The following is a 20,302-nucleotide window of genomic DNA, read 5'->3' on the forward strand; positions in this document are numbered from 1 at the left end:
TTTTTTTTTTTTTTTGTATAAATAAAAGCAATAAGAAGGGGGTGAATTTAACTATGATATATTTGATATATTGTAAAAACTTTTATAAATGTCGCAATGTACCCCCAACACAATGTTAAAATGGCCATAAGTTGAATTGAAGGCTCAAAGTCACTTCTTTGTTCATATCTTTCCAGTTTTCTACTATTACCTTTTTTTCTTTTGAAATTCTAAAATGTAAAAGCATAGTAGGGCAGAAGAACAAACTTAACTCATGAGATAAGTGAAATGATATAAAAGTATACTCAGGTTCACAAGTAGATGATTTGGTAGCCAGTAGCCATTTAATTCACAGGTATTTTTCACTTTCTCTGTACTGAAAGTATAGGAAGACTTTAAATATGGATACTACACTGGCACACATGAAATAGAACAATAAAAGATGGTATCTAATTTTGCTATAAACTGGGTAATAAACCTTTAAGTCTTGTGGGAGTAGGGGTGGGAGTAGGTGGGCTTTAGCTAGTATCCTCGGGACTTTAGTACTTAAAATAGGCATCCCAGTGAACAGAATTTGGGAGAGGAAACAGTGTAAAATGAGGGCGCCGTGTATGTGTGGTAGGTACACTGTGGAGACTGGTCAACTTGGAGTTGAAAATTGTTGTTGAAAATAGATTAAATGGGTAGGTACAAATGGATAAAAAGAGCCTTGACAGCCACATGGTTTAGACTTGGTAGTCAGCTGTTGCAGTTTTGGAGAAGATGCCGGTCAGTGTCAGAGATATTTCAGGAAGCCCCTGGAGTCAGGGAGGTAAAAGATAAACTTCTGCTCTACTGGCCTTCTTTGCTTAGGTACTATAGCCTCTGTGCCCTCCTTTCCTCGTCAGAGCTATCATCATCCTTTCTATTCTCTTCCCTGTACATCCTCCATCCCCATATTTTATCTTTCAGCAGCTAGCCCAGAAACAGACACTCATTTTCTTTTCATATTCAGTTTCACTCATTATTTCTCAGCCTGCTCTAGGCAGAATCAGGTTTATCTCCAACCACTTCAGATTGCTCATGAATGGCCTTGGTGACTCCCGCATGACTAAATCAGTGCTCTGTTGCCATCTGATTTGAACCTGTGCAACCCAGGTCAGGTAGACCAGGTCTTTACTGGATCTTTCCACGTGGCTATTTTTTGGGTGTTTCAAGATTCTAAAATGCAACCTGTTTGCTCCCCAGACCGTCTCCACTTTTGCATTTTTGGTCTTGTGAGCACTACTTTTTATCCTGCTACTAAAGCTGAAATCTACACTTTACCTTCATTCTTCTCAGTTTCCAAATCCCAATATCTACAGTTCTTTTTAGCAGTATCTCCAAAAGGTGTCCCAAATATAGCTGTTCATCCCCAACTCCAAAGCTACCCCGGGTCTCCGTGGAGTTTATGAAGTATTCCCCCCCTCCGCCCCATGTGCCTGCCTTATGGCTTCTATTTCCTGCACTGTCAGAGTGGCCTTTTGAAAACCTAAATCGGATCATGTCATGTCTCTACTCAACCAGAGAGTGAAACACGTTAGCACGAGAAGAAGCGGTGACATTGTACTTACTGGTAGGAGAAGGAAGTTTTCCATGGGCCATCTGCCTGATTATTTTAGCCTTGTACTTGGACATGAGAAACTAATAGCCCGTGAGATATGACTTCATACAATTAAGGCCAAGTATGATTATGCACTGGGTCGGGAAGTGTTAATTTTGATGAGGGCCATCAGGCAGAACTTCATAGAGAAGATGAAATTTTCACAAGGGACGAGACTTTTAGTATGGCTCAATGTACAGAGTAGAGAGTGAAAAGTTCTAGTGAGGCAGAGAATCTGGCCTGAACAGAGACACTGGATGTTTTATGGGATCCTTTTTCAAACAGTAGCGATCAGTTTGGAGCAGGAGCCTGATGCACAGGTGGAAGAGGATAGCAGTGGATAATTGAGATGGTATACTAGATTAGGCCTGTTTTGAAAGACTTGAGATTCTGAGCTGAGTTTAGAGTTTGGATGATTGGAAGTTGTCTTGAGAATATGGTATCAATACTGACTTCAGTGGTCAGTTCTGACTCTAGAATGCATTCTCTTTTCTCTGGTCCACCTGATAGCAGTATAGAGATACCGTAATTGTTAGTATGAAGTCACCAGGGAAAGGAAGCCTTAGTTAGAAAGCCTGAACAACAGAATATGGTGAGGTATACCCCACCCCTTCCTGTTAGGCAAGCCCTGAATGCCTTCAGGCTAAGATGGTAATCAGTGCTTCTGATAATGAGGAATAAGATAAGGTGTTTGGTTACTAGGAGGGCTAAAACTAATTTCCTTCCTTCCTCCCTTCTTCCCTTCTTCCCTTCCTCCCTTCCTCCCTCCCTCCCTCCCTCACTCCCTGTCTTTCTTTATGTGAGGTAGGTAGGGACAGTAATTGTGCTATTTTAAGTGATCTTTTGAATTCTCATTATAGGATTAATCACAATGAACGGTTGGAGTTCCTAGGTGATGCTGTTGTTGAGTTCCTGACCAGGTAAGTAGACTTTTTACATTTCCGCAGTAATTATGTTTTATAGGTAACATACTTATTATATTACCTTCTTTGTAATTAGCCAAACAAGGCATTGAAACACCATGTATTTTGTTTCTTCTGTAGCACTTAAAAGCCACATGTCTGTGATTCTTGCCCTGACAACTGCACTTGCTGCTGCTGTAATGAGCGAGATTACAAGATGAAAGGCTGGTGTCTCTGTCCTGTCAAGCATGTGTTAAAGTTGCTTACAGCCACAGGAGATCAGCTGGTCTTGGTCTAGATGCTTCAGAGCTTATATTCAATTTGAAAAGAAAGGGATGATATTTTAAAATGTCATTTCATCTTCCAGGATTTGTCTTTGATCCCTTTCTCACTCTTTCTGATCTTGAGGGAAGTAAAGCTTACAAGTAATTTTAATGACTAGATTTCCCCCCACCCGCACCGATGATTTGGAGGTAGGGGTTGGAAAGTGTGTTTTTGTTTTTCCATACTCACATACTCATTTTTTTAAAGAGAGATGGCATGTGCTTCTCTTGGAACTATATTGAGCTGTTTTTATTATTGGTAGCTCATTTCTTTTCACAAGAAGGACATACAAGAAGGGGCTACAACCTAATCCTCTTAAGACTAAATGCACTTAGCTGTCGTGCTGGACAGTGGAACTGCTAAATGGTGTTTGATGTAGGAGAGGTCAGCTACAGTTGTGGTCCAAATAGTTTCTGTGTTGCCTTTTGCCCAGGTGCCATGTTTTGCTCATCAGCTACTTTGGCTCATCCTTATTGTAGAGCCAGCCATGTATGCCACTCTCAGCTCTCCTCCTCTCCCTGTCTTTGCCACCACCGTACCCTGCTCAGAACTGCCCAGGATTGTCTTCTGGGGCTACCCATAACCCAACCCAGGGAAAAGCATTTGTTTATAGTCAAATTTCAGAGTTTCAAATGTTTCCTCTTAATAGATATAAGCAGTGTGACATACTGTTTAGGTCTTTGTTATCATCAGATTTCAGACAAATGTTTCAACAGAAAAAAATGTAGAAATATGAGTGAATGTTGCTGTTTGGGTTTTAGCACTTTTGTACACATACTTTGTTTTATCATTTATTTTGAAAGTTAAATCAGACCCTTTAGGTTAGTCCAGTTTAGCTGGTATCTGCTGCAGGTATTGTGTGCCAGAATTTTGTAATGCACATTCACTTATGTCTTTCTCTTTTGCAGTGTCCACCTATACTATTTGTTTCCTAGTCTGGAAGAAGGAGGATTAGCAACCTATCGGACTGCTATTGTTCAGAATCAGCACCTTGCCATGCTAGCAAAGGTATATCAAATACTGAAGCATTCATGCTTAAATCTGACATTCTCTTCTTTGTCTGTGCATAATTCTGCATTTGAATGAGTAACTCTTTAGAGTATATTAAAGGTTATGCTATTTTATAGACTAGAAAGTGTATTTTGTTTGGGTTTTAAGGATTCAGCCTTATTAATTCTGTTTCCTTTGTGAATTTCACCAGCAGCTAATAAACTCCACAGTGAGGTAACATGAAAGCAGATGAGGAAAAATTTGACAGCTGTCCATGAACAGGTTAAACATTTGGGAAAGGGAACATGGGAACAAAGTAAAAGAAATGAAATATTTTGTGTTTTCCCTTTGTGTAATATTTCCATATTACATCTGTGGTTAATTTACGTTAACAAGCAGAATTATAGCTTGGAACAGAATACTTCAGACAATTTACATCCACAAGGGGTACTTTTATAGATCTTTGAGAATCCACAAATCACAAATCCCATTAATTAAGATTTAGGGTGTAGACTATTAGACTTGCTTCATTGACTTAGTAAGTGACTAACTGAACCTCTTCTTAATTTAGATTTGTGGAAGGGGTTTTACTTACATAGTCTGATCTGATGTTTCCATGATTATATGATGTCTTTTAATAAAACATATCAGATAAGAACATAGGCATTATCACTGACCCATTAGGGTTCTGTCCACAATTCTTCTCTTACAAACAGAGTGGCCTGTGAATGAATTGTTCCCTTCCCCAAGCCTCTGCTTTCTCATCTGTGAAGTGGAAATGTCATTTCCTACTACACAGGCTGCCTGTAAGAATTAAATGAGACTTTGAGCTTTTATGAGTCTGTTTATAAAGTACTAGATGTGGTACTTGTTCTCAGTAATCACACAAAGATGTTAATAAATTTGTAGGAGCTAGTTATTTTTATTGCTGCTACCACTGTTCTTATGGTAAATCCTTAAATTTTTTAGCCCTTCAGCTTTATGCAATAGTAGAAAGAACCGTGACTCTTAAATCCCCAAATACTGGGGAGCCACTGGAAAAGCTTTTGAGAGCTTTCCTTAATTTTTGCTTTAACTAATTTCTCTTTTCCTTCATTTTGATACAGTGTTTAACACAAAAGAGTAGATAGAACACATCCTAATTTTAGGCTGTTTTGTTGATTCAATCTTGTCAGGGTATTAATTATTCAAAATATGGTTAATTTTTGCCTGTGGTTTTTGTGTTGGTAAGAATGCATTGTTTTATTTTATGTAATACTATCATTGTAGTCGTAGTAGTAGGCTTTGAACCTGTGTTGGTGGCATTTGAAAATGTAAATAGGATTGCCTACTGAAAAACTATAGGCAACAAGGTGAGCTGACATGGTTTTAGTGTAATTCCACAATGCTATGTAAAACTGCTTTGGCGTTTAGTTGATTTAATTGTCAAAATGCTTCCTGATAGTTCACATAAATGCCATTGGAAATACATGTTAGCAGGTGGACTGTATCCAGTTTCTCATTGTTTTCTTTTCAGTTTTAGGGTACAATAAAATTGCATAATTATTCTTCAAACACAGGGATTATAATAGGGAGAATATATACAAAATGTGGGAGATTGTGATATCACAAAAAAAAGCTGCTACTTAAAACATTGAGTGCTATGTAAAACCACAAGTAATGACAGGGTGGCCACTTTTTATCTGTTTGGGATTTCTATATGGTCTTTATCTACTAAAACCAAGTCTCTTCGTTCCCATTGCACTCGGGTCCAGCAGAAGGCTGTGGTGTTTCTACCTTCTTCAGGCTAGACTGGTGGTCCTTAACCATCTGGGAAGGGGGGAGTTGGAGAAATGCTAACCACTCTGAAAATCTTATGAAAGCTCTCGGTCACCTCTCTAGACAGATGAACATTGTACCACAAGCATAGTAGAACATCACTCTCATTTTTCTCTTTTCTTTTTCCTCTAGTCCTGGGAATTGAATGCAGGACCTTGCGCATACTAAACCCACATTGTACCACACTGAGCTATGCTGCCAGCCCTCACTCTCCTTTTTAAAAGTTCTGCTGATGCTTACATGAAAAAATAAGTACAATAGAGTGGGGAATACGAGAATTTGGGAAATTCTCAGCACTCCAGAATAGTTGTTTATAAGACAAAATGCAGTTTGCAGTCTGCTCTCAATTGCAGCTCCAGAGATAACGAACAACTGGATTTTCCCAATGAAGTTATGAAAGAGATGAAACTTACATGCTCTAATATAAACTCTTGGACTTTGGGATCAATTTTTTTTTCCAAAGGTGTTTTCTGCTGTTACATTTGTGGTAGTCAACACTCTCATTTGAGTATATTTTTTACAAATACCAGTAGTGTATGTATCTTGTTTTTAATTATCTCTTTTTCCAATATAAATAGATGTAGATATTTAATATACACAGTGAGACAGAAAACCTGAGCGTCTTTTATCTGTGGCCTGATGAGACTCATACTGTGCTATGTTGTTCATTTACTTGTGGCTTGTTCCATATTATATGACATGTTATTGTTTAGTAAGTATTTATTGAATTGAATGTCATGGTTATGGAAACAGATTTATTGCATGTTTATTTAATCGTTTTTATTTTTTCCCTTTTATGAAAAGCACTATGATTTCAGTGCCAGGAGTTTTATAAGAAAATATTCATTCATCTGTGTCTAGTTCTAAAAGGACCTATGTTTAATTGTATGTTAGGGTGAGAAATAAGTACCTACATTAATCAAAGTAAAGAAGCCAGGTGTGGTGATGCAATCCCAACAATAGGAAGGCTGAGGCAGAAAGACTGAAAAATTTCAAGGCCAACCGTGGGCTTCATAGCCAGACCCTGGCTCAGAATAAAAACAAACAAAACAAAAAAATGAAAGCAAAGAGAAAATAATGGGAAAGACTGTAAAATGAAACTACAGGTAAAGTAAGTGTACACTGATATATTCATAAATTCTATAGCTCATAATGGGCCACAGGTTTGGCTTTAAATTTTCTGAGGCAAAACCTAAGGAGGAAATACAATATACTACAAATGATATTCCCAAAACCCTAAGATAAATACATTTCATTACTCAACAAGCCTGCAGAGAGATGAGTGTGGAAACCTCATTAAGGATGTTAACAGTTCTGGTGCAGTCTGTGATCAGAAGATTCTGGTTTTTGTGTTCCAAATGGAAAAATTCAAGCAGAGCATGTGGATGGGGTGAGGTAGGATAGCCTTATTGAGAGAAGGGAGTCACCTGTCCTGCCAGGTGAGGAAAGGGAAGCAGAAGGCAGTGGGCTCAGGTGGAGTCCGTTGGCCGAGAGGGTGTGCTTTTCTTTTTCAGGTGCCTTTAAAACTTACACTCCCCGATGGGAGGGCTGGTCCAGGAGGTTGCCACCCAATAATGAACGAGTGGGGAGGGACATGGGTGGTTCCCAGCCAGGTGAGCCTGGTCTGGCCCATCCCTAGGCAACCTACACGAGCCCCAGACTTTTCCTATTTCTAGCCTGCCTCAAAGGGACACATGTACCAACACATGGGGCCCCCAAAATACTCACCAAATTTTTAAAAAAATTACTTACGGCCGTAAGGCATTTTGAAATCTCTTTTATTTTTTTTTATTTTACAGACAAGTTCTCTATGTAGCCCAGGCTGGTCTGAAACTCAAAATCCTCTGTCTGAAACCTCCTAGGTGTTGGAATTCTAGGCATGTGACACTACACTTATTCATTTTGAAATCTTCTAAGGGTCCCCATTTCTCCACCCCTAAAAATACTGACATCAGTAATCAAAGTGTAATACTCTTTTGGTTAGGTTTATATCTCCCTCTTCATATTGATGAACAAAGCTGCCTCTGGTCTTATAGCAGAATCTTATTTCAACCTGTTCTAACATTTGGTCTGAACTTGAATGTGGAAAGATCAGATCTGACCAGTTCTGAATCCTAACTGATCTGTAGGAATTTGAGAGAAAGAATTGAGTTACAACTGAATTGTATATAAAGGATTCCTGATGAATGGTACACTAAGCTCTTAATAAACTAATGTTAAAGCCAATGGACTTACAATCATCGTTCCCCTCCCCCAAGAGATGGTGAGTCATTATAGTTGGGATTTTGGCAAACTTGCTTAATGTTGTGCCATTCTGAATTTTGCAGAAACTTGAACTGGATAGATTTATGCTGTATGCTCATGGACCTGACCTGTGTAGAGAATCGGACCTCCGACATGCAATGGCTAATTGTTTTGAGGCTTTGATAGGTACTTGCTCTTTAAAACCTGCTTTCTTAAATGTCTAAGCTGTCACGAGATTTAATGTGGAAACAGGGCAGAATTACCTGCCAAAGCGCATAAGATCCATAACATGATACCCCCACGTCTTGTAAAGCAGTGATTTTAGTTCCTCCAAGGCATCGATTACTCTTTCTTTCTTTTTCTTTTTGCATTCTTGGTGTCTGGTGTCATGATGATACTTAGTATTTCCAGAACTGAAATGAAGTGAACTAATATGGAGATGGATTACTTTCTAGGTTTGATTCAAGATCACCTCTAGGTTGCTGTTTGCTAGAGAGACCCCAGTGTTGCTTTTGACCATGTTTAAAAATATTTTCAAGATTTTATGATTTAAATATTTTGAAAACACCTTGCTTTTAAAGCCTAGGACTTGAATCTATGTACCTTCTATTTGGTCTCTTGAAACAAGACTGGTACAAACACTTCAGTTTGCACTCGGGCTGTTTATATTCATGCCTTCTTTTTGTCCATAAACAGAATATAGTTAGATATTAGTATGGGAAAGTTATGAACAGTTAATTAGCTGTTGATTAGAAGTGTGCTTCACAATGAACTGTTGTAGTAGATTGACAATTTCTTCATTTTTTTTTTGAGTAAATGATTAAACACATTTTATTTTTCAAAGGTCTTTGTACTTCCTTATCCTTTTTGTCCTCTTCCTTTGAAAATGAATGTAAAAGTTCCCCATTATAATTTCATGCTGATCATGGGAAACTTTTATATTCATTTTCAAAAGAAGAGTAGCAAGAGAATGTTTTATAATTATCCACAATCTTTGACAGCAATGTCTGTTTTTCACAAACAGGTCTATTTTCATAGTTTCTCTGAACTGTACACGTAATGTTTGAGAGTTACTGTTTCTGTTAGCTCCAGAGCCAGGAGGACATGATTCAGTTCCCTGTTCCATCAGTTATCAGATCTGTGTCTTTGGCAAATTATTCAATTTCCGATCTTCAGTTTCCCATCTGAGGGATGGAGCTGGTTCTTAAAAGGATTGTAGTATCCAGTCCTGAAAACATCCAATTCAGAGCAGAATTCTGCTTAGTTAAGTCATCCCCCCAATCACCTAAGAGCCTAAGTCCTATAAATCTGTTCTAATACCATCTTCCTGAGGTGCCCCATAAAAGTGAAATAGGAATATGGAAATGCTTTGTATGGGTCTTGGTCATAAGTGGTCCCTAAAGTACAGCTACTACTACTATTGTAATCACTTCTGTTGCTACAAGTATTGATAAATAATAGTGAATTTATTAAAATGATAAACAATAATGTATTTAATTATCAAACACCCCAGTTACTCAATACTTCAACATCATGCATGGAATCATAGCCTGTCTGAAGATAGATGTAAAAATTTGATTATAAGAAAATGTAACTATCCTACTCCAAGGTTATTTGATACCAAATTAAAATGTTACTTTAGTATTTATGATTAATGCTAAATGTGTGCACAGTACTTATTTATTTCAAATTAAAGGTGAAGGTTATTCTGATTTTTATTGCAGGAGCCTTTATTAATCTAGATTCTGGTTTTGTGTATCACATTTTTCATTAGGTAACTGTGTTATGTTTGGTCTGAAATGTAAAGTATAAATGTAGAAAGTAAAATGATACATTTTCTTTATTGTGGCCAAATATTTATGCTTAATACCTTTGATAGGGTCTTTGATAGCCATCCCCTTCATGATAATTCATATTTGGCCTCTTCTTATAATATTAGAGTTAGATTTTAGTGAGTTGAATTTTATTTTTCACCCTAATTTATAATACAAAGCTTAGCTAAAAGAGGGAAAGTGCTACCTTTAAAATAATTGCTTCTGAACTCATAGCTTTTTTTCTGTGACTTTTCTGGCTTGCCTTTTTGCTTTTTATAGAGATATGTAATTTTCTCTGAATATTAATGCAACTTTCCTTTTGACATTCTCTTTCTTTTATCTAGGAGCTGTTTACTTGGAGGGAAGCCTGGAGGAAGCCAAACAGTTATTTGGACGCTTACTCTTTAATGATCCGGTATTTATCTTAAATCATTTTGTTTTCCTCAGTTGTATATTATTACAGAAGATTTTATTTATTTTGAAGAGAGTGTAGGAGAAACTAAATGCCCAAATCTCTCATAGGTGGTAGATGTCAAGTATATTAAAAACAGCTTATTAAACTCACAAATGGGAAAGTTCTGTAGGCATTTTCATCAGGAGTTTTTCTTTCACCTCAATTCATCTTGGCTCCTGGTCACTTGTAGATTAAATATGAATACAAATATAATAGCACTTAGCTTCATTTTGAAGTTTCTTCAAGTTGATTATGATTTTATAGTTTATAATCACTGGGTACCCACCCCATGCAGGCTTAGTTCAATCTATAGCCGTTTGGCTTTCCAAATGATTATGATTTGTTTTTATGTAAATTATGTAGACTAAATAAATGTACATTTATATTACAGAGTCAGTTCATAGGGAGTTTCTGATAGGCCTAAGAATGAGAATAAAGAGTATGGAAGAACTTTCTTTTTCCAAGCAAATTATAGTTTAAGGAAAAAAATGATAGATTCTAAAATAGTTTCTGTTGTTACTAAAGTATTGAGCTATTAATATTACCAAAGATACCTTTTTAATCTTGCATGTAATAGAACACACTAGATGCATTTTGTTCCAAAGCAAGTCAATTTAACATTTAAAGGGAGAGGCAACTCTGTATTCCAAATTGAAATGTCATCATAATTGAATGAAATAGCCCTTGTGGAGTACTAAAGAGCACAGGAAGCCAGTGTTTTAAGCTTTTGTGAAACCTTTAGCTTAAGTGGCTGTCCGATGTTATTACTGCATTACTTTGGGTAATTTAAAAAAAGAAAAACAATCAATAGTTTAAAAAGTATGACCTGAATGATGTTCATATCCAAGAATTAGATTCTTTATTTATTTTTCTAGAGACATGATAGTTTTTTATGTGTGAATTTCCTTCTGATGGGAAAATTATCTGCAGATGTTGCATGTCCCTCATTTTGTTCTACACATATAAACAAGTATATGTTTTGAATTGTGTCTAGCATATGGCATGCATTTTAAGACTTTTAAATCTTAAAATATCATTGTTCTGCCTTTATCTTTCTTGGGAATTCCAGCAACTACTTTATTGTTTCCTCCCTTCCTTATAGTCTTACTTCTCTTCTCCTTTTCCCTTCACCCACCCCTATGTTCCTGTTTTCCTCCAGTTTTACACCTTGTGTTCTTAACTGCATTGGTTTGTGTTTAGATTCTTTTTTCTCTTTAAACTGCTTCTCTCCCACTTGTCTATTTAGCAAGCTTACATTTCTAGTACATAGTGCAATGCTGCATGTGCAATATTTAATAAATATTTGTTAAAAGAGTGAAATGAATAAATGACTAAGTGGAAAAGCAGAGTCTGAACATTATCTTACAAATGGGATGGGTGAGATTCACAATTCATTTTAGCATGTCTTTTAGGAAACCGAAGAGGGTTAAGTAACACAAGGCTTTCCACTTCAGCATTTTTAAGTACGCAAACTTGGACATTTTAAATCATTTGATGACATCTTCTAGCTATAGTATGTGAGAGCCATTAGTGAACCTGTACTTTTTTTGTGTAATGGTATCATGAAAGCATTATCAGCCAAAGACTGCCAGTGATAGGCTGACAAAGATAGGTTCACTGACTGTGTGGCCAGGCAGGTGTTCACACAGGAGAGAAGCTGGGCATCCTTTATGAGGTTCAGGCTGGTCTGAAATGATTCTGAGGTTCTTGGTTAGCTGTCTTCTCTGGAAGCAGATGAAAAGAAGCATTGGGATAGGGTGCTGTCATGAGGTGAGATCAGTTTAGAATTGAGTGTCCCCGATGGTTGTAATTCAGGAGTAACACATAGCAAAGAAGGTGAGAGGGCAGCATTAGCAGGAGACACTTAAAGAGAGGATCCTTAAGGTATTTTACAGCTGCTGCAAGGACAGAGGGAAACCTTGCTTCCTGTTAGCTTTGCTGCTGTCTTTGTCTATGTTTATCCTCCCAGCTCTGTTAACAGCAGGGCTGTCTTTTCTTTTCTCCTTCAACTGATCGTTTACTCCCTTAACCCCACACAGTTTTGCTTTTAGTCTTTGTGTAACCTTTTGGAGTTTACCCTGAACATGTACACCCATTATCTCATTTTGATTACCTGACCGTCTTAGAAAGAAGAAGTATTACGCAATTTTTCCTATCTCTATACATCTGTCCCCAGCATCTCTGACCCTGACCTTTCTTTGGAGCTCTAAAAATTGGAAGAAGTATCTTCTCAAATTGCATCTGGGCAGCCTCACATAGGTGTTCCACAGATTCCCCATTTTAACATGTTTAGTATTGAACCCTAAACATGCTTTTCTTTTTTTTATAATTCTTTATTCATTTATTCACATGTGCATACATTGTTTGGGCCATTTCTCTCCCCTGCCCCCCGCCCCCTTATTCTCCCCACCACACCCCCTCACTTCCAGGCAGAGCCTGTTCTGCCCTTATCTCTAATTTTGTTGACGAGAAGACATAAGCAATAGTAAGAAAGACAAAGTGTTTTTGCTAGTTGAGATAAGGATAGCTGTACAGAGAGATTCCTAGCATTGCTTCCATGTACAAGTGTGTTACAACCCAAGTTGATTCATCTCTACCTGACCATTTCAGTAGTTCCTGATCCCTTCCTATATTGACCTCTATCTCTTTAAGGTTTCTGTATTAGTTCCTCTGCAGTGGAGACATCAAACACTTTCATGTTTTCTACCTATCCCCATACCTCCTGTATGTGCTGTCCCCTTAGCATGTGACCCAAGTCCAACCACATTGCTGCATTTGCCCTAGATCTAAAGTCCACATATGAGGGAGAACATAGGCTTTTTGGTCTTCTGAGCCTGGATAACCTTGCTCAGAATGATGTTCTCCACTTCCATCCATATACTTAAGAATAATAAGATTTCATTCTTCTTCATGGCTGAGTAAAACTCCATTGTGTATAGTACCACATTTTCTTAATCCATTCATCTGTAGTGGGGCATCTTGATTGTTTCCATAACTTGGCTATTGTGAACAGTGCTGCAATAAACATGGGTGTGCAGGTACCTCTTGAGTAACCTGTGTCACATTCCTTTGGGTATATCCAGGAGTAGGATTGCTGTATAATATGGCAGATCTATGTTTAGATTTTTAAGAAGCCTCCATATTTTTTTCCAGAGTGGGTGCACTAGCTTGGATTCCCACCAGGAATGTACAAAGGTTCCTTTTTCCCCACATCCTCGCCATCACCTGTTGGTGGTGTTTTTGATGATGGCTATTCTAACGGGTGAGGTGGAATCTTAGTGTGGTTTTGATTTGCATTTCCTGTATGGCTAGAGATGGTGAACATTTTTTCATGTGTTTTTTGGCCATTTGAATTTCTTCTTTTGAGAAAGTTCTGTTTAGTTCAGTTGCCCATTTCTTTATTGGTTCATTGATTTTGGGAGAGTTTAGTTTTTTAAGTTCATTGTATATTCTGGTTATCTGTCCTTTGTCTGATGAATAGCTGGCAAATATTTTCTCCCACTGTGTGGGTGTTCTCTTCAATTTAGAGACCATTTCTTTTGTTGTGCAGAAGCTTTTTAATTTTATGAAGTCCCATTTGTCCATCCTTTCTCTTAGTTGCTGAGCTGCTGGGGTTCTACTGAGGAAGTCCTTTCCTATACCTATTACTTGCAGAGTATTCCCTGCTCTTTCCTGTACTAACTTAAGTGTTTTCGGGTCTGATATTAAGGTCTTTGATCCATTTTGAGTTGGTACTAGTACAAGATGATAAACATGGATTTAGTTTCAGTTTCTTGCAGATGGATAACCACTTTTCCCAGCAACATTTGTTGAAGAGGCTGTCTTTTATCCATCATATATTTTTGGCACCTTTGTCAAAAATAAGGTGGGCATAGCTGTATGAATTCATGTCTGGGTCCTCTCTTCTGTTCCACTGGTCTTCATGTCTGTTTTTGTGCCAGTACCATGCTGTTTTTATTGCTTTTGCTTTGTAATATAGTTTGAAGTCAGGTATTGTGTGATACCTCCAGCACTGCTCGTTTTGCTGACTATTGCCTTGGCTATTTGCAGTCTCTTTTGTTTCCAAATGAACTTTAGTGTAGATTTTTCAGTATCTGTGATGAATGTCATTGGGATTTTGATGGGAATTGCATTAAACATGTAGATTGCTTTTGGTAGTATAGCCATTTTTACTATGTTGATTCTATTAATCCATGAGCACGGGAAATCTCTCCACCTTCTGTAGTCTTCCTTGATCTCTTTCTTCAGGGGTTTGTAGTTCTCCTTGTAGAGGTCATTCATATCCTTTGTTTAGTTTACTCCTAGGTATTTGATTTTTTTTTTGAGGCTATTGTAAATGGAATTGTTTCCATATATTCTTTCTCAGTTTGTTTGTTACTCATGTATAGAAAAGCTAATGATTTTTGTAAGTTGATTTTGTATCCTGCTACCTTGCTGTAGCTGTTTATGGTATTTGGTTTATGGTAGGAGTTTTTGGGTAGAGGTTTTTAGGTCTTTAAGTTATAGGATCATATCGTCTGCAAATAGGGATATTTTGACAGTTTCTTTACCTATTTGTATTCCTTTTATTTCTTCTTCTTGCCTAAAAGCTCTGGCTAGGAATTCCAGTATTATGTTGAATAGGAGTGGGAATAGTGGGCATGCATGTCTCATTCCTGATTTTAGGGGAAATGGTTTCAGTTTTTCACCATTAAGTATGATGTTGGCTGTAGGTTTGTCATATATAGCCTTTACAATGTTGAGGTACTTTCCTTCTATTCCTAATTTTCTTAGAGCTTTTATCATGAAGTGGTGTTGGATCTTATTGAAGGCATTTTCTGCATCTATTGAGATGATCAACTAGTTTTTGTCTTTGCTTCTATTAATGTGCTGTTTTACGTTTATAGATTTGCATATGTTGAACCACCTCTGAATCCCTGGGATGAAGCCAACTTGGTTATGGTGAATGATCTTTCTGATGTGTTGTTGGATTTGGTTTGCCATTATTTTCTGAGGGTTTTTTGCATCGATGTTCATTAAGGAGATTGGCCTATAGTTCTCTTTTTTAGAGATGTCTTTGTCTGGTTTTAGGATGAGTATAATACTGGCTTCATAAAATGAGTTAGGCAGTGTTCCTTCCCTTTCTATTTTGTGGAACATTTAAGGAGGTTTGGTATTAGTTCTTCTTTAAAGGTCTGATAGAATTCAGCAGAAAATCCATCAGGTCCTGGACTTTTCTTTTTTGGGAGACTCTTGATTGCTGCTTCAATTTCATTTTGTGTTACAGATTATTCAGGTGATTAATATCCTCTTGGTTCAATTTTGGATGGTCATAAGTATCTGGAAATCTGTCCATTTCTTCAGGATTTCCAAATTTATTAGAATATAGGTTCTCAAAGTAGTCTCTGATGATTTCCTGGATTTCTGTGTTGTTTTATGTTATCTCCCCTTTTGCATTTCTGATTTTACTGATTTGGGTTTTTTCTCTCCTCATTTTAGTCAAGTTTGCCAGGGATCTGTCAATCTTGTTTATTTTTTCAAAGAACCAGCTTTTTGTTTCATTGATTCTTTGTATGGTTTTGTTTGCTTCTATTTCATTGATTCCAGCCTTTATTTTTATTATTTCTCTCCTTTTGCTTGTTTTGAGATTTGCCTGTTCTTGTTTTTCTGGGAGTTTGATATGTAGCATTAGGTCATTGATTTGAGATCTTTCTGACCTTTTAATATATGCACTCATGGCTATAAACATTCCTCTTAGGATGGCCTTTGCCATGTCCTGTAGGTTCCAGTAGGTCGTGTTTTCATTTTCATTAACTTCTAGGAACCTTTTAATTTCCTCTTTTATTTCATCAATGACCCATTGATCATTGAGCAATGTGTTGTTCAAATTCCAATTGTTTGCATGTTTTTTACTGTTGTTTTTGTTGTTGAGTTCTAGTTTTAATGCATTGTGATCAGATAGAATCCATGGGATTATTTCTGTTTTCTTATATTTGCTGAGGCTTGCTTTGTGCCCTAGCTGTGATCAATTTTGGAGAAAGTTCCTTGGACTGCTGAGAAGAATGTATATTGTACAGAAGTTGGATGAAATCTTCTGTTGACATCAGCTAGGTCCATGTGAACTATGGTGTGATTTAGTTCTGGAATTTCTTTATTGAGTTTTTGGTTGGATGACCTATCTATTGGTGATAGGGGTGTATTAAAGTTTCTCACTACCACTGTGTTGGAGTCAATATATGGTTTTAGGTCCTTAAGATGACGTTGGATGCATATAGGTTGATAATTTTTATTTCCTTTTGGCGTATTTCCCCTTTTATTAGTATGGAGTGTCCTTCTTTATCTTTTTTGATCAATGTAAGTTTGAATTACTTTGTCTGAGATAAGTATTGCTGCTCCTTTCTGTTTTGGGGGGCATTGCCTTGGTAAATCTTATTCTGGCTTTTCACCCTAAGCCAGTGCTTGTTTCTGTCGATGAGGTGGGTCTCCTGTAGGTAGCAGATTGTTGAATCTTCCTTTTTAATCCATTTTGCCAAACGGTGTCTTTTGGTGGGGGAATTAAGTCTGTTAACATTCAGTGTTAGTATTGATAGGTGTTTGGTGATTCCTGTCATTTAGTTGTTTAAGGGTTTGATTGCGTGCAGTTGAATCAATGTTACTCTCTACTTTTTTGCCTTTTCTTCTCCTGTGGTTTGGTACTGCCTGTCCTTTCATGGTTTTGTTTGCTGTCATTTTTTGTGTGTGGAATTCCTTGAAGAATCTTTTGTAGTGCTGGCTTGGTGGTCATTTATTGTTTTGGTTTCTGCTTATCATGGAAGACTTTTATTGCTTCATCTATTTTGAATGATAGTTTTGCTGGGTAGAGTATCCTGGGTTGAAGTTATTTTCATTCAGTGCCTGGAAGACCTCACTCCATGCTCTTCTTGCTTTTTAGGTTTCCGCTGAGAAATCTGCTGTGATTTTGATAGGATTTACCTTTGTATGTTATTTGGTTTTTTCTCTTGCAGCCTTCAATATTCTTTCTCTATTCTCTGTGCTTGTTGTTTTAATGATAATATGTCGTGGGGTAGTTCTATTTTGGTGAAGTCTTTTTGCTGTCCTGGAGACTTCCTGTACCTGAATTGGCATAATTTTCTCTAGATTTGGGAAATTTTCTGTTACTGTTTTGTTGAATATATTATGAATTCATTTTGCTTGCACCTCTTCTCCTTCTTCAATGCCCATGATTCTCAGGTTTGGTCTTTTGATGGAGTTGGTGAGTTCTTGCATATTCCTTTCACAAGTATTGAGTTATTTGACTAATAGCTCTTCAGTTTTTCCTTTAATTTCCATTTCATGTTCAAGTTCTGATGTTCTGTCTTTTGCTTGTTCTAGTCTGCCCTATTTTAGGCAGCAGCTTATCACCGGCCCACTGTCAACCTATCTGCTTTTCCAGTCTTTGTTTACTAAAAGTTCGCAAGGAGATCAGCTCCTTGCTCCCTCCTCCTTCTCTGGTCTGTTCAGAGCACCCCGCCCCCTCTGCTGAGTGTCCTTTTCAGTTCCTTGCTTATTTTTCAGGTTTTTTTTTCTTTTTTTGCGGGGTGGGGGTCAGTTTGCCCAGGGGGCTATGCTGATTTATCCCAGAGGTAGCTGTGGGAATACCGCATGCCGCTTATTTGCTCACCTGTGAGTCTGAATCTCCCAAGCAGGTTCGGAGCCAGCATCTGTCAGCCCGGGAGCCCTCCTGTTTTCTCAGTGTAACGTGGCATGGAGAAGCTTTGTATGGGCTCGGGGTTCAGGGTGTTAGAGTTTGGATTCTTTTTTTTTTTTTCTCCCAAGTGTGGCTCCAGCGTCTCAGCAAAATATTTGATTTACAGAGCTCCTGCTGTCTGCTTCTGCCCTCTGGTTGCCATCTTGGATCTCTGCTTTTCTTTTCTTTATCTTTTAAATCAGAAACCTCAGAATATTTTCTGCTCCTAAGCTTTGTTCTCCTGTATCCATTCAGTTTTTAAATTCCATCACTGATGACCCTAGACTCTTGAATCATTCAGTTCTTAGTCATCCTACTGTGCTCATCTTTGTGCATCTCTTCTCTCACTTGACTGTTTAATCATGTGCTATTCCTCACCACTCTACTCCATCTGTCATGCTAAGTGTTCTATCTTCTTTTAATGCACAGGCCTTTCTTGCTTAAGATACTTGATTACTTCTTACAAAAATCTATAGTGCACAACAGAGGACTTAATAGTTTTTCTGACTGACTCTCACCTGTTGTTTCAGTCCCCTGTCTTTCTACTTCTTTATGCCATTCAGTAGAAGTATCCTTTCTGTGGATATGTACTTTGAGACATATCATTCGGTGTTTATAAGGACCTGCTTTTGTTGCTCTCCTTGTGTTGGTTTGGTGAATTCTTCCTACTCTTCAGGACTAATTTGAATGTTTATCTGACATTACCAGGCAGATGTGGTTTCTCCTTTGATGTCCACTTTCACCCATCTTGGTGTAACAGTTTAGCATTGACAGGTAAATGATTTTATCTGTGTTCATTTCCTTTAATCTGAAAAAGTGATAGATCTGGCGTAGTTTTCAAGTGATTTTTACTGCTATGGGGCTTTATGCAGTTTACTAAATTATACTTGTTTTCTTTTATTCTTCTCACTAAGCCCCTTTGAGGAAGGATAGTGTCCTGTTCATCTCAGTACATAATAAGTGTTTAATAAATATACACTGCATGAATAAATGTTCCAATCAGTCTTGGACATTTTCCAGAGGAACAAATTGAAGGTAGAGACATGCCTATGGTCCTTGAGCTAATTAATAGTAGCACTTGGATCTCAGTCTTGATCTTTTTCAGTGTTTTTTCTCTGACACTAAGGTATAGCAGAACCATATCTCAGTGTGCAGGGTAAATGAAAGGAAATGGTCACAGTTAAAATAGTCCAATTGTGAGACATTATGCTATTACACCAAGATGGGCAGCCCATCTTGTCAAAGGAAAAATCTCAGTAATTTTGAGCGAATACTACAAAGCAGCAAGGAGAAAAACAAATCAAAATGTGCGTGAAAATCTTGAGCTTTGGAGATTGGGGTTGTTTGGAAGAGAAAGCTATTTTATTGTTGTTGCTACATTAATACTGATAGTAGTATTCTCTGTGGCCTAGCCCTTGGTTTAGTGTTTTCAGTGTATAACCCATTGAGGTACCAGGAACACTTTGAAGTAGGTTCTGTAATTATATTTCGCTTATACCAGCGAATGGAGGCTTAGGAAGGCTAAGGAAATTGCCGACGCGGAATCAGAATTAAACCCAGGCAACACAAAGCGTGCCTGTAAGTCTTCCTGGTTTTTTGTGTTGTTTCATTTTGTTTTCTTACCCAGATGAAGCCTTTTATATTGCCCAAACTCAGGCTTTTACTCCAAGGTGGGTTAGACCTGACTATATTTAAATGTTAAATGTTTTGTTTGTTTGTTTGCTTAATGTTGGTGGTATTCGGATTTGGACTCATGATGCTCTAACACTTGAGCCATGCCCCTGTTTTTGTTTGAGGCAGGGTCTTGCTATATATTCAGACTGACTTTGAACTTATTATTTCCTACCTCAGCCTCTTGAGTATGGGGAATACATGCATACACCATGATTCCTACTTAAATGTAAAATTCTTGAATGCTGCATCTTTTTTTTAAAATCTTTTTTAGTTTTTTATTAGCAGATATGAATTGAACAAAAGAATGAGTTTCACTATACCATTTTCACACATGTATATAATGTACTTTGATAATATTGACCTGAGTTGCTCAGAATCTCAGGTGGTGGCGAGAGTCCATTGTTCCGTTTGGATAGAAATAAAAGGCGGATTTGAGCAGCAAAGGTCAGAAAAGTTTTATTTACAGAGAAGAGAAAGAAATGACCGCATGGGGTTATGCAGTGGGACACAGAAACCGGTAGTCCCCTGTGTCAAATTGGAAATTGGTGTTATAGCTTTTTTTATTGCTAGATGGTGGAGATTTTGGCATGAATGATGTCTCTCTGGCATGAACAGATGTTTCTTGGGAAGGAGAAGGGGAATTTTTTCCCCCCTGGCTAATTGCCATCTTTGGGGAACACGTGGACTTCCCACAGTCTGCCCTTTTTACCCCCTCTTCCCTCCTGCTGGTCCCCTTCCTGTTTCCAAATAGTCTGTCTTCTACTTTCAGGTTTTTTT

At 37.6% G+C, this 20,302-nt stretch overlaps 1 protein-coding gene across 5 annotated transcripts in view; it reads left to right on the top strand.

The window, feature by feature from the left end:
• Drosha (drosha ribonuclease III) overlaps positions 1–20,302 on the top strand; it is a 146,456-nt gene that overhangs the window by 96,923 nt on the left and 29,231 nt on the right. For all 5 annotated transcript variants that reach the window (XM_074077679.1, XM_074077682.1, XM_074077684.1 and 2 more), the window contains 4 exons: positions 2,461–2,520; positions 3,735–3,834; positions 7,962–8,064; positions 10,037–10,107. In XM_074077679.1, the coding sequence (XP_073933780.1) occupies positions 2,461–2,520; positions 3,735–3,834; positions 7,962–8,064; positions 10,037–10,107 (334 nt within the window). The remainder of the gene's footprint in view (positions 1–2,460; positions 2,521–3,734; positions 3,835–7,961; positions 8,065–10,036; positions 10,108–20,302) is intronic.

This window comes from Castor canadensis, chromosome 6 (genome assembly GCF_047511655.1).
Source record: "Castor canadensis chromosome 6, mCasCan1.hap1v2, whole genome shotgun sequence".
NCBI lineage: Eukaryota > Metazoa > Chordata > Mammalia > Rodentia > Castoridae > Castor > Castor canadensis.